Genomic DNA, 15,579 nt, shown 5'->3' on the forward strand with positions numbered 1-15,579 from the left:
TTGATTCCCTTGTCTTCCTACCTCTTTCTGGCTGTCCATGCCTGTGAACTGTCACTTGGTCTCTTTGAGCAGATACTTTCTCTGTATTTATCAGATACATTCTGCCCATAGAGTTCACTCTACCACCAATGTGCAAAATGCTGTAAAAACTGAAATTTTCTGAGGATTACTGCATCACCTATGGATCCCCATACAGATATGCCGACATACATCTGTCCTCCGGGCGCTATAAGTTACGCCACACTACGCAGGAGCGAGTCAGATTCGCACAAAGATGCGACTGATAGCACAAGCAGCTTCTGCTGATTAAAATGATATGCAGCATGCCTATGTTGTGTGTGTGACTGCGGCTGTATCTGCATGCTAAACACTACGTTACAGTGTTACAGCCACTGACACTGTAACGCATCGTTTCGCATGTAGATACACCTGCACTCGCTCACAGAACAGAGGCATGCTGCATATCATTTTAATCCGCAGAAGCTGCTTGTGCTATCTAGTCACATCGTTGTGCGAATAAGACGCATTTGAAGGTAAAAAAAGACACATGAAAAGATGCTCAGTGCTACCATCTCACGCCACGGCATGGCGCGACTAGAAGGGCTGTTTAGCGCGCAAGGAGGCTAGATGTATGTGGACCCATCTGTATGTATGGAAAGGCTATCTGCTGCACAGCAGCCTCCATTGCTTTCTATGGGATGCAATGTGGCCACATGCTTAGCTTTCTTGAACTTGTGTCCATTAAATAAAGCCATTATAACATGGCATAGGCTATAGAAGCGTATGGGCTTCTTTTGAAAAAAACACACCCATGGGGGGATCCTCCGTTTCTTCCAGTTTGCGCAGGCAGAGGCGCAAATGCACATATAAACCACAGGGTCATAAACCAGGAAGTCTAAGCTCAACCGGGATAGGTATATATTGCAGGGTTGCCTACCCTCCAGATTCGGCTGGGAGCCTCCCTATAATTGGGTGCAGCTCCCGGCCCCCCGGAAAGGCAGGCAAGCCTCCCGACCTCCCTGCAATTAACTGTTAAACCCCCGCAGCGGGAGGGCCAGTGACGCGATTCACACTGAATCACATCATTTTGGCTCCGCCCCCTGCTTCACAATGCCTGTATTATCAGCATTGTGTAGTGGGGGCGGGGCCAAAATGAAACAATCGCGTGACCCTGCCCCGTCACGCCTATAAACGTCAGGACCCCCAACCAAGTCGGCAGCTACGATATATTGAGAGACCTTTCCGACAAAAAAATATATTCCTGCTTACCAGCAATCTCAAATACCAATATGAAGCCGATTACAGGGGGAGATGATTGCACTGTATTTGTGAAAAATAATAAATTGTAATAATAATCTCCCTTTATGAGTGGAGACAGTCTATTAGAATAGCTAATTTGGTGTGAGCTCGAGTGTCTCTCTCTGGTACAAGTTTTCATTGACTGCTGCAGTGGGTGTGGTGGAAAACCCACTTTGGTCAGCTGATCGGCATCCAGGACACAGTTGGAGCAATGAGGCAAGAAAGAATTGGGAGTGGCGGTGAGGCTGGAGAGACAGGGGCAGACATGCGGCTAGGGGGGGCTCAGATGGGATGATATATGACGGCCACAATAGCGCCTTGGCGAATGACGGATCAAAAATAATTGTACCTTTTGGTGGAATAAATAGTCTGAGTTCAAACATTAACAAAAGTAGTACCAAAATCAGCTTATTGCAGTTATAGAATTGTAAAGTGTATTAATATAATTGATGGGTTCATGTTCATTAAATGATCTTTTCTGCACACTTAAAACTTACACAATATACTTTTTTATATATAAGAGATTTCAAAATCATATTAAACTATCTTTGTGTTAGCAAAATTAAGGTCTTTATTTAAATAAAAATATAATTGCAGCATAGAAATATACGCACAAAACGTGAAGAGAAAATCCAGTACTACGAAAGGGATGCAGTTTATAGACCGGCGGACTAAATGCTGCTGGTCTATATCCCGACAGGAGACAGGCATCGAAATACAGACGCGTACCTTAATCCCGACACCAGTGCGCCAGCCCGAACGAGGTCCTTAGCCGCGCGCGGGGGGTTAGGTTTAGGGAGTGTAGCGGAGGTTGTGGGGGGTGAGGGGGGAGGGTTAGGCACCCCTAGGGGGGAGGGTTAGGCACGCCCCCCCGGGAGGTTTAGGGTGCGGGAAGAGGGGGGTTAGGTTTAGGCACCACCCCGGGAGTTTTAGGGTTAGGCACCCCAAAGGGAGGGTTTGGGGGGAAGAGGGGAGGGTTAGGGTACTTACCAGCCGGCGTCGAGATCTCCTCCTGTCGGGCTTCTTCTGTCGGGTTTTAAACCCCTTTTGAAAAATCCGGCTGTAGTATAGTACTAAAATTGCAAACATAAAAAACATGTGCAATATTTGTCAGTTACAATCTTGCGTACCCACTAATGATTTCAGTTTTTCTTTTCTTTACCGGGCTTGATATTGTATATAGATATTGCATCATTGGTAACAAGGCAAACGTTTATCTTGTGATGTTTCTTTGTTCCTCTGTCTGAAACATGCCTGAACTTGTCTCCTTCTCTGAATTCATTATACAGCAAATGAGCACTGGTTTAAATTCATGATGTATTTAAAATTAATGATTGCATTTTTTTAATATTGTGGTTTTCCTTTAAAGTAAACATTTAATAGGCTCTAAATCTTAAGGGACAAACACCACATATTGAAATTTAAATATGAACAACGAATGGTAAAGTACATTGTTTAATGTTAACCTTACTTTTCTGCAGCACTCTTAAAAAGTAAAGCATTACTTCTCCATTTCTTTAGACCATTGGTTCTCAAACTCTGTCCCCAGGACCCCAAACAGTAGGAGCTGATACATGTCATTAGCTGAGGCTAGTCATTTGAATTGATATGTCATTATCCTGTGTTCAAGTTCATCAAGCCAAGTCCGTTAACATGTTAGTCACTCTGAAGGTCACTTACAAAGATCAAAATGGCGAAAGTGCAGCTCAAAATCTCTTTTGATAGTGCTGTGTGCCTAGATTTCCACCAAGGGTCTTTGGGTTATTTAGTATTTAGACGAAAAACTGAGTGCCTGAGGCTCAGGGGCGGGGTATAGGAGAGGGACCCCAGTGCATCCTGGAAGGATGGAAAAGTTTTTAACTCTGTGGTGCCTGGATGTCTGCCGCCATCGCCTATACCCCAAGGTATCCTGTGGAACCCTATGGACTTCGTAGAAATAGAGATAACAAAGGTAAGTTCTTACCATATCTCATATTTTTGCACCCCTATAATTATATTTTGCATATACTCGATACATATTTAGTAATGCAAAATGAGAGTAATACAACACATTAGCGCACAATGGACCTGATTCAGACCCGTTCGCTAGCAAGCGATCGCTCAGAGCTAGTGATGTCGTTCAGTGTGCGCATGCATATGCTTCGTAATGCGCGTGCGCGAACTAGTACGAGCGATGGGGAAACTCTTTCTCGCCAAGCATAGACAGCCCAGCTGAATGAGTGACAGGTCAAGCCGTTTGTGGGTGGTAACAGGGGCAGGCCACTGGAAACGGGGGAGTGGAGGTGCGAACGCAGGCGTGCCTGTGAATTTCAATGCCGTTTCAGAGGTGTGCATAAATAACAGCCAGCGTCATAGGACACGTCACTTGCTAGAAATATACACTGAAGGGGAAGCAATCGGGAAGCCGACTGCCTATATACCGGCAGCCGGCTTCCCGACTGTCTTATCCCGGCAAGGGTGAAATGCCGGGCGTCTAGATGTAGACGCCCGCATTTCCCCGACGCCGGGAGACCGGCGCCCGGCATCACGATCGTAGTGATGCCGTGCGCCGCGAGCGGACAGCCGCGGGGGGGGGAGGGTTAGGTTTAGGGCTCCCGGGGGGGACTTGGGGTTAGGCACCCCCCCAGGAGGGTTAGGGTTAAGCTAGGGGGAGGGAGGGTTAGGGTTAGGCACCCCCGGGGGGGACTTAGGGTTAGGCACCCCCCGGGGGACTTAGGTTTAGGTAGCGGGGAAGGGGGTGGTTAGGGTTAGGCACTTAGAGGGGGGATTGGGGTTAGGCACTTGGGGGGGAAGTTAGGGTTAGGCACCCCTAAGGAGGGTTAGGGGGGTTAGGTTAGGTTAGTGGATTAGTGGATACTTACCTATCCACGGACGGACGGCGGTATTTCATACTCATTCCCACTGAAGTGCTCACAGTGCTTGCGGCAGGGTATAGTCAACCTCAAGCGCTGCGATCGCATCCGATGGTGCTCGATGTACCAATGGTTTCATGCACTTCCTGGAGATGACGTACGCATGTGGGCGTCTTAAGACAGGCTGGTGGGCATCTACAAACACAAAGTTTTCGCTCGCCAAGACATAGTGGGAGTGCTTATGACTTGCCCTGGGAGCGGATGCCTTGACGTCACTTAGCGGAATTTCCAAACGCTGGGAGCGAGCGATCGCATCTAGCAAACGGGTCTGAATCAGGTCCAATGTGTATAAGGTATAACTTGGCATCAACCCAAATGTCTAAATTTTGCCATTTAAGTGCTTTACCTTACTCTCCTCCTTATTAGTATAAATCATGATTCCGATGCCAAGAGTTTATACAATTTATTTTTCAAAACATTGTGCAGATATATATAAAACCACGACTAACCGGCACTCCGTACAATCCAGCTGGACCTTGCCTGGGTGCCCTCCCCGGGGGATGATGTCCTCCGTAGTAGATAAATACAAGCAAAGACAGCGGCACTCACAGGTCTTCCAATTAAGTTAAAACATAGTACACTTTAAGCCTTAATTCCAACGTTTCAATCTCATTTATTCGAGATTTTCCTCACGGATGGAAAATCTCGAATAAATTAGATTGAAACGTTGGAATTAAGGCTTAAAGTGTACTATGTTTTAACTTAATTGGAAGACCTGTGAGTGCTGCTGTCTTTGTTTGTGTGTGTGTATATATGTATATATATATATATTTTATAAAAAGCAGGGATGCGGCACCCGAGGCTTAAAACAAGGTACATAAGCAGGCTGTGGCGTTATCAACGTTTCAGTTATTTCAACTGTCGTCAGGAAAACTACAGAAACAAAGAGTACACATACCTTTATGCAGTTACACCATGTGAAACCGGAGCTCCAGGTACTGGAACTGCACGCCCACCCGGTATCCGTTATGGATGACGTCATCACGCTAATTGCGTACTCCAACGCACATGTAATGTCACCATCACCATGACTACAAGATAAATAACAACATTTAACACTAATAAGAGACAAAAAAAAGGTTATGCACACATCAATAGTAGAAAGTACAACTACAGGTAATGAAACTTAAGTACCTATTGCAAAACCTAAAAGGAGCATAAAGATCAAAAGATAATTTCAGGTAAAACAGATCAAAAGATAATATCAGGTAAAACCGGTATAAGAAATACTTTCTTTTAACCCTCTAGGGAATAGCACATCAAGCTGGGCAATCCAACGTGTCTCGCATTGTAACAACTGCTTGGCTCTGAGTGAGGGTGATTAACTCTGAGAAGTGGCAAGCGCATTACGGCTCGCCGATCTATGGACTGTCATCCGGTCTTTAAACTTTCTCTCAGTTTTCCCAATGTAGCTTAACACGGAGGGGCAGATAATTTGATAAACTGCATGGCTTGAGTTACAATTAAGTTGGAATCTAATAGCAAATGTTTTGCCACTATGCAGGTGGTAAAAGGTGTCTCCCGGGATTAGGTATTGACAAATAACACACGAGCATTTAATGCAACCTAGTTTTTTGGGGAAAAAATTGGGTTGTCGTAATCGAGAGATATCTGTTTTTACTAAAATGTCCCGTAAATTACAGCCTCTCAAAAAGCAGGGCATTAGTTGGGTATTAGATGTAAATTAACATATGTTTTAATGAGAGGCCGGTGTTGCTTTGATATTTTGTTAATTACTGGCGAAGCAACGTTATATCTATTAACCCAAGGGAAGTTGGGCTCAACAGACCTACTAATGTTCTTCTTAGAGTGGAGATCACTCCTGTCTATAGCAAGCACTTTCTGTTTGGTGTCATTAAGCAATTTACGGCTGTAGCCTCTACATAAAGAGCATTCTATTAAATCATCAATTTGTTGTACTGCCGATTTAAAATCACTGTTACTACAACTAACCCTAACCATTTGGGAAAAGGGGAGACCTCTAATTAAGCTTTTGAGATGGCATCTTTTTGCTTGAAGAAGCAAATTCCTATCGGTGGGCTTGGAGTACAAAGTCGTTACAGTTTCACAGTTATTAATAGAAATATTCACATCTAAGAAATTCATTTCTCTCCTATCCATCTTAAAAGTAAATTTATTTGGACTATTACTCTGGTTGAGTAACTCTATTACATTGCGTAACGATATTTCTTCTCCTTGCCAGATAACTAGTAGGTCATCTATATATATCTTGTATATAGAATGATCTGGGAAGAGATCAAGGGGTCACCGAAAAATAAGTCATTTTCTATAGCAAACATGACTATATTTGCATATACAGGAGCAGTGCTCTAACCCATTGCGCATCCTCTTATTTGTAGGAAATACTGTTTGTCATACATAAAGAAGTTATTCGTCCAAATAAGTTCAAACAAGCGAATTATGATGTCCATTAGAGCTGAAGAAAATGAAGCCCTACAGGACAAAAAATGTTTTACACATCGAAGACCAAAATCGTGTGGAATGGATATATAAGGATTAACCACGTCAATGCTGGTTAATCAACAATTGAAGTAATATTTCCCAATTTCCTTAGCAAGGTGGTAGTGTCAAGTAGAAAAGTGGGCTGCAGTTGAGAATCCAAGTAGATTGCTGATGGTTATAAAAGGGAGCCTCTAGCAGAGACTATTGGGCGGCCAGGTGGAGGGTCAGTGCCCTTGTGAATTTTTGGTATGGTATAAAAAATAGGCATAATGGGGAACTCTGGTATTAAGGTATTTATTAATTTGTCAGACATGCAGTTCAAATCTACTGCTTGGTTCAATATCGATTGTAGTTTTTTCTTACAAGATAATGTTGGGTCCCCTTGTAGTTTTAAATAGACCCTATCATCTGACAGTTGTCTTTCAGCTTCAGCCCTGTAGTCTTTTAGATTTTGAAGAACAATGGCTCCACCTTTGTCCATGCCACGGATGATTATATTTTTATTGTTAGATAGGGATTGTAAGGCTTGTCGTTCCAAGGGAGTAAGATTCGGATGAAAAGTGCTTTTAGCGATACCTGAATCCGTGACATGGTCGAGAACCCGGAGGTAAGTTCTTATTCTCGCATTATTTGATTGAGGTTCAAAATTAGAGCGGGGGGTAAATTGTTTCAATTGTGTAGGAATATCCTCTTGATTTACATGAGATGTTTCACCTTTGAAGAATTCTTATAGTTTTAATTTCCTATGTAAGGAGTGCTTTTCCACATTCCACTGGAATTCCTCAAAAGGTACAGAAGGAACAAATGACAATCCTTTGTTTAATAGACTATGGCCCTGATTCAGAGCCGGACACTCTTACAGAGTGCTCGCTCTGAATCAGGGCGTCTTTTTTTTTTTTTTTAATGGAGTGGCCTCCCACAGCTAATGCGAACGGCCAGGATGATGGTCGCAATGGTCAAGACCACCGCAACCATCGGGCTTGCGACGAGACCCTTACGGTAGGGTCTCGTGGCCGCAAGCCCCAGAGAGCTTTCGGCTCAAACAGAGCCGAAAGCTCTCCCACTGACATCACTTGTGATGCCAGTGGGGCCGCCCCAAACGGTAGGGGTTCCCATGGGAACGCCTCCGTCTGGGCAGCTACCCCCCGACCCGCCCACGAAAGGGGGCGTGCTGTAACACAAAATCGACAGCACGCCCCCTTTGGTGCGAGACCCGGAGCAACGGATTGCCTGTCGTTATCCGGGTCTTGCGCATGCGCACGACGGAGCCGGCTCCGTTGTGCGCATGCGCTCTGGGCCACCATTGACCCGGTTGCGAGCGCTCAGCGCTTGCGACCGGGTCTGAATCAGGCCCTATATTCGCTGTTGGAAAGTTCATGTGACGATAGGTTGAATACTAAATCCTTCTGGAATGAGGAGGTCTTCCAGCACACCCCCTGCCTCTGGTTCTGGTGCCCTCTCCTTGTGCGGCGTCTTTGCGCCTGGATTTTTCTGGCCTGGTGATCATATCTAAAGGGTGCCACTTGCAGAATCAAATTTCTCTAACTCACTGTTGGAACTGATGTTATCTTGGGAGGTTTCTATATCGAATCTTGAAAATGTTTTTTTATTGTGCCTAAAATGCTCATGCGTTACTTGTCAATACCTAATACTGGGAGACACCTTTTACCACCCGCATAGTGGCAAAACATTTGCTATTAGATTCCAACTTAATTGTAACTCAAGCCATTTAGTTTATCAAATTATCTTACCCTGCCGGTTAAGCTACATTGGGAAAACTGAGAGAAAGTTTAAAGAACGGATGACAGCCCATAGATCGGCGATCCGTAATGCGCTTGCGACTGGTTCAAGCAAACAAAGAGTAGCTCGCCACTTCTCCGAGTTTAATCACCCTCTCTAGTTTGCGATATAGAATTATTGACTTTGTCCCCCCCCCAGTTACGGGGAGGGGACCGAGCCAAGAAGTTGTTACAATGCGAGACACGTTGGATTGCCCGGCTTGATGTGCTATTTCCTAGAGCAGGCCAGGCCAACCTGTGGCTCGCCAGTTGTTGAAAAACTACAAGTTTCAGCATGCCTTTCCACAGTTTTGCTGTTAGGAAATGCTAAAACTGTGGCAGGGAATGATGGGACTTGTAGTTTCACAACAGCTGGAGAGCCACAGGTTGGCCAGGCCTGCCCTAGAGGGTTAAACGAGTATTTCTTATACCTATTTTACCTGATATTACAGTATCTCTTGCTCTGTTTTACCTGATATTATCTTTTGATCTCTATGCTCCTTTTAGGTTTTGCAATAGGTACTTAATGTTTAATTAAACATAAATAAATTTCATGTATGTACACAAACTTTGTTTGAGCCACAAAATGACTGAAAATATTTTATAAAATCATCTGCAGGCTGTGTGTATAAGGTGTATATAAAACATAAATACATTATTTGTTTAGATTTGGGTCCTATTCCCAAGATATTTCATTATGGTATGCAATTATTTCAAAATACAGAATATTCCGATATCCAAAATACCCCTGGTCCCAAGTATTTTGAATATGGGAGACTCAACCTGTATTATCAATTCCTGTTGTCTTTACCCATGGATTCCATTTCTCCTTCCAATATAATAGACTTCTGAATAATGCCATTACATGGCAGCGTTATGTCAGTCCTTACCCTCTAGGTTTTTGGAGCGTAATACAGCTTGTGCTGATACTAAACATTCACCTACACACATACAGGTTTCAGCCTGATTATAGTTACGTTGTACAGCCTCAGATTTTTCGTTCAGCATTTGAAGTGCCATAGAGTGAGCCTTGCCTAAAGCAGTGAGACACATTATGGTGATATAACAAAACAAAACTAAACCATTTCATTAGTTGCTAAAGGCAGCTCCATCCTTTTCCTTTGCATTATAGATTGTGTTCATTGCCTAAGATATTTATTTGTGTTTGTGTGTTTATGGCTCGGATTACTAACTACATGCTTTGCTTTTTCACAGGACCACTAAAAGACAGCAGACTTTTTATGATGGGACACCTGCCTGTCTACCTGGTGTCTGTCATATTCCTATGGCTGAACCTTTTTGTGACAAAACTAGAGAAGTAAGTGTACAATGGGTGTACAGGTCATATTTTTGAATTATCCTTTAGGAGAAGAGACTACAGTATGTTATACTTTATTTATGCTTGTGATGTTTAACATTTGAAAAAGCGGCGCACTTTTGCAAATAACAAAATTAATACAAATGTGATGCCTCCAATAGCTCACAATAAGTGGAAACTATTCTTTGCATTCAAGGATCTCAAGCCCCATTGCCTGGTGTTCAACAAAAACACCACAGTGACACTTTAAAAACCTTTCCTGCAGATTTTTGGGAACTCTTCCTAAACTGTCATTTTGTATTTTGCAGGTTTTGATAGATATTGTTAAAAAACTTGGCATAAAGTGCCACTCCAAAGGTACAATGCTCACCATAGAGGGCCCAAGGTTCAGCTCCAGAGCAGAAAGTAACATGTTTCGTCTTTGGGGAGCTGATGTCATCAACATGACCACAGTACCTGAAGTGGTCCTAGCAAAAGAAGCTGGTATCTGTTATGCAAGTGTTGCCATGGCAACTGACTATGACTGCTGGAAGGAACATGAAGAAGCTGTAAGTGTCAAGTAGCTTATTTGTATCATTCTCTTTTTTTTAAATTTTACTCGATTATCACTTTGTTAAGGAAACCAGCAGCACAGGGTACACCCAGTTCTTGTGATATCCAACACACAGGCTTGAAAGAGCAGGGGCTTTCCTATTAGGTGCGGCAGAATTTTTTTCATTAGAAGAATCAAGCAATTACATACTGTACTCTGTAAAGGTATGAGCATACTACCTTAAGAAGACAGTGGCGGATTATAAAATGGGAGGATGAGCTTAGAGCCTAAGGGACTAGGGTTAGTCATGGGGTTCACCTCCTATAAAACATTTTATTAACCCCCCCCCCTCCACACTTGTAATAATGGAGAGATTTGATTTTCATAAAATAAGTCAATTTAAAGTTAAAAGTAGTTTAGATAATTGTCTCAACTCTGCTAAACGCAGTTGTGTCCTCACTCGTCTTTGCTACAGTTGCACAAAACAGACCCTCTCGCAGCGCTTGGTCCAGTGAGGCTCCACTAGCGCCGGGCATCTTTTTTGCTGAAAATGTGCCTGAGTTGCAATGTGATGTGATGACTAGGACGCACCAGGAGACCGTGCTGATTAATTTGATATGCGACACTTGTATATCTGTGTGCAACTGAGTCTGTAATCGGAACTTGGTGTGGAAAAAAGCTGTGGCCGCTGCATCGTAGCACTTCGCATGCTGATTGAGAGACTCAGGGGCGTATTCAATTTTGAAGCGAAAAGTCCGTTCCCGCATATCCCCGTATTCAATTCCAAAATGGTGAAAACGGGAGCCAGTGATAACGAAATCAGCGAAAAGTGCTATCATTTTTGGGGAAATCAGCCTGACACCCCCCAACAGATGCTGTGACATGGGGGTTCACTATGGGTACCCCGAATAGCCCTGCTAAAGATATTTGGGGTGTTTAAACTGTCTCAATAGCTTTAATTTTGCTTTTTTTGAAAAGTGGTGAAGAAAAGCATTTTCAAAGTTTTTTTTGTGGAAAATAAGTAGTCCCATCAAATTTGGGGTACCTTAAAATGGGTGCAAGCATATTTTTAAGTGGCTAAAGTGAAAAATCGTGAAAAATCCACCTGCCGCAACCACCCACAATCAAAATAACACCTGGGGCATACCTGGGGACCGCCCCTGAGTCTATTTCGCTAGTTTTAAAGTTTGTTCCCCGACTTTTTTTTTACCCCCAAAACTAAAGTATTGTTTTTGGGGTGTCCTGTGGAACTTTTTTTTTATATTTTGACACAGATTACCTTTTGGGTGTAGGGTGATTTTTGAAGTTTGTGCCCCATAACCCCTGTTCTGCACTATTTTTCGACACCTATTCATAGGTGATACTTTATCGCTGGGTTTGAACCACTGATTTTCCGTACCGGCGAAAAGATGGGAAAATTGAACACGGGGATAAGTGAGAAATGCGAAAATGACGTCATCGTCGATAAAGTATCGCCGATAACAGCTTTTCGCAGCCTAATTGAATATGGCCCTCAGTTGCACACATCAAATTTATCAGCACAGTCTCCTGGTGCATTGCGACTTAGAAACATTTTCAGCCAAAAATAAATGACCAACGCTAGCAGAGTTGCACGGGACCTGACGGCTCACTCACGCCAGACATATCGCGCTGCATGGCGTATTGAGGCTAGATGAGCAAGGACACATCTGTATGCAGATCACTGTCAATTTGGAGTGGTTCTCTCAGATAAGAGACTGGCTGGTGTGTGGTTTGCTCAAGGTAAAGGATCAAAAAGAGATCATTTGAACTAAAGTTAACATTGGACATATGTCCTAGCACATATGGAATAAAAAAATATAGTCTGCAATGATGGAGTCTAATGTTGATTAGAGTAAGGTATTATACTAGGGTATAATAGAAATGTGCGTTGAACGATTATTTAATTCGATATCATACGACAAAATGCAGTGTAGAGATTGTATAATTCGTCATGAAAGGGATAGTGAAATTCGCTGTTCAGTAGTCCCCTCATACAATCCCTATTTTCACACTGATTTTTTTCTTATTGTTGACCAAGAATACACAATAGGGAAAAAAGCCCAGTGAGCCTGATTCAGAGATGAACGCAGTTAAGGTGGGTACACATTAGACAATATTTCCCCCGATTAGAAGAATCTGGCCAACATATCGTCAAAATCGCTTAATGTGTACGCACTATGTCGGGCCATGTGGGCTTACGTTTCATCGTCTGTCGCATCATCAGGTCGTGCCTACATGCAGCTCAATCTGACAATGCAACTAACGACCCAATGCAGCGGGACGCAGCTGGTGCCAACGTGTCGTGCATCGGATCATGTAATGTGTACTGGCCACCCAATATGTCTGCCTGTCACTCATGCCGTCGTCCGTCACATCGCTGGGTACACACATTGTTTAGCGTGTACCCAACTTTAGCATCCTGCTGCGTCTTTGGATGCAGCATTGTTGATAATATATGGTAATGCAGCTGGAGGCATCTGTTGGAAAGACACCTCCTTCAAGCATCTGCCATCCGAGTGCTGCTCAGCCGCGAAGTCTGAGACACCCCTGTTTCCGGGAACGCAGGCCGGCTCTGCCTACTGCCCTCCCCCAGATGGGCGCAGTCTGTCAATCAGACTGCAGCTTGGGCAACTGCAAGAGATCCTGCAGTAGAAGAATGGTGCATGCGCAGTACAGATCTGGCACATGCTCCGATCTTCTAACATCAGAAATGAGGCCCATTGTACAGAAAAAAATAAAAATGGCCAGGTAGAACATATCAAAAAGTAATTAAGCAACATTCAACTTGCATGAACTAAATGTTACATGGGGTAGATTTACTAAAGCTTCTAAAAATTAAAAGTGGAGGAGTTGCCCATAGCAACCAATCATATTCTAGCTGTCATTTCTCTATTGCATCCTAGAAAATGACAGACAGAATCTGGTTGGATGCTATCGGCAACACCTCCACCTCTGTTATAGAACGTTTAGTAAATCTAACCCATAGTCTTAATAAGAGTTCAGTGGTAGCACATGCACCTCTGTATAGAAAGCTACAGTTCTAACCCGAATACCACTTTGAGGATTGGTTTTATTAACCCTTTCTACTTCAGGGTCCATAGGGGGTCCACAGGGTTGACCTTGGGGTTATAGCTGGAACAGGATCCATGGGCACCACACAGTTAAGCTTTTAGCTCCCAGGATGCACTTGGGTCCTCCTCTATACCCCGCCCCCGAGCCACAGGCACCTCAGTGTAAGCTGGTGTCCGGCCGGAGTCGGTCACCGCGCAGGGGGGCTGCAGGAGCAGCCCCCAGAAGCTTTTTATTTTAAGTTAAATTTTATTTAGTTTTTTAATCTATTTTTACTACAGACGGCAGCGAAGGGCTGTCTGTACAGACGCCCACGCTGCCGCTATGATCCCCGACTGGCGCCGCGACGCCAGTACTGATCTGGGGATCGCGGCGGGAGGACAGAGTTCGTACTAGCCGGACTCTGTCTACCTCCCAGGACTGCTGCCGGAGTCGCCAGGGATGCAGGTAAGCCGCGCGTCGCTGGCTAGCGGCGGCGCGCGGAATGCCTTAAATGCAGTCCTTTAGCCTCCGGTCCTGGGGACAGACCGGAGGCTGCTGGCAGTGGCGGCGGGCCCCCCCCCCCATAACCCGTGGGACCACTAGACCACCAGGGATAACCGGCAAGCGGGAAGCCAGCATCCCTGGGGTTATGGCCAGCCAGGGGAGGAAGCCTTCCCTGTCAGCGGCTCCTCCCCTCAGCTCAGCGCGCCTTTCAGCACGCAGTCTGGCGTCGCTGAGCTGCAGATTCCTCGGCCACTCCTCCTCTGAGGTCTCCAGCGGCCATTTTCCCACAGTGGCAGCGCAGATCTCAGGGAGCACGCGGACCGGTCCCCCTGTGTACCTCTCCCCTGATTAAGGACAGCGTACACAGCACTATAGCCCTCCCAGACACTGAATCTGGGCAGGTTGATTGTAGTGTAAAGGTGCAGTGAGTATATCTTCCTGCATGGTATGTGACTTTTTGCTAGTGCTGCCTGTCTGTGCTTATTTTCCGCTTACTGTCAGCTTATACCTATCCCTTTACTTCTCCTACAAGCCCTGCAGGTGTGTGGGGGAGGGGCGTTTCTACTGACCTCACTTATATAGATCACGTATTTGTGAGGTCCGTCACATACAGTAGTGTGCTACTCAGTGCCATATTGTGGGCTGTTGTTCAGCACACCGGTGAGTGCGTTTCACTTCTACCCTGGTGCCAGATATATAATATATTCTGTCATGTCAGACGAGGAGGTTGAGCGCTCAGTGGCTCCGGTGTTGGCCTCCTGCGGACGCTGTTCTGCAGGAGTAGATAGGGAGGATTTGTCACAGGATGGCCTGTGTAGTCGATGCCAGGTGGCTCCTGGCCCATCCAGACCTTCTCTGGTGCAGGAACCACCGTGGGCGATGTTTTCTCAAGTGCTGGTGTCTATTGCGGACCGTCTGTCGGTCCCGACTGCTCTCCCTACTAGGGCGGTGCCCCAGCCGACCATCCCCCATTCCCCGGGTGTCCCGCAGTTATTGCGGAGTCCTCCTGGGTCTCAATCAGTTGGTCCCTATGCGGGGTTGCCTATGTATATACAGGCTTCCCCTGTGCCGCAGCAGCCTGTGGTACCTTTTCAGGCCCCTATGGCGACGCCTCCACCATGGGTGGATGTGCTCTCCAACTCCGTGCAAAATTTGGCGGCCGCTTCCTCGGCTTTTCAGTCAATGTTGCAGACTGACATGCCTTCTAGGATTTCTAAACGCCCACTCATGACACGGGCTGCTCAGGTATCGGACTCGGAGGGTTCCTCAGATGATGGGGAGGTCCCTGATGACACTGATTCGGACGCCTCGGTCCAGGAAATGGATACCAAGTCGTCCATTAATGTGCGAGCACTAGTTAGGGCGGTGCGAGCTATTCTTCTTATAGAGGATGAGGCACCGGTTCCTAGGTCGAAGTTTCCTAGTTTCAAAAAAACTAAGGTGGCTTCTGCGGTGTTTCCCCTGTCGGATCAGTTGACGGATCATATGGCGGTAGCTTGGCAGGCGCCCAGTAAGAGATTCCTTCCTCAGAAGCGGTTGGCTTCTAATTACCCCTTCCCTGAGGCACATTGTAAAAAATGGGAAACTCCACCGGCGGTGGATTCCCATGTCACCCGTTTAACTCGGGGCGCCACCTTACCATTACCGTCAATATCCTCGCTGAAGGATCCCACGGACAGGAAAGTTGAGACTTGCTTAAAG

General features: G+C 45.2%; 1 protein-coding gene across 2 annotated transcripts in view; it reads left to right on the forward strand.

The window, feature by feature from the left end:
• Positions 1-15,579, forward strand: part of MTAP (methylthioadenosine phosphorylase) — a 92,292-nt gene that overhangs the window by 54,474 nt on the left and 22,239 nt on the right. For both annotated transcript variants that reach the window (XM_088472644.1, XM_088472643.1), the window contains 2 exons: positions 9,668-9,770; positions 10,079-10,318. In XM_088472644.1, the coding sequence (XP_088328770.1) occupies positions 9,668-9,770; positions 10,079-10,318 (343 nt within the window). The remainder of the gene's footprint in view (positions 1-9,667; positions 9,771-10,078; positions 10,319-15,579) is intronic.

This window comes from Taudactylus pleione, unplaced genomic scaffold (assembly GCF_031769625.1).
Source record: "Taudactylus pleione unplaced genomic scaffold, aTauple2 ptg000127l, whole genome shotgun sequence".
Classification (NCBI taxonomy): Eukaryota; Metazoa; Chordata; class Amphibia; order Anura; family Myobatrachidae; genus Taudactylus; species Taudactylus pleione.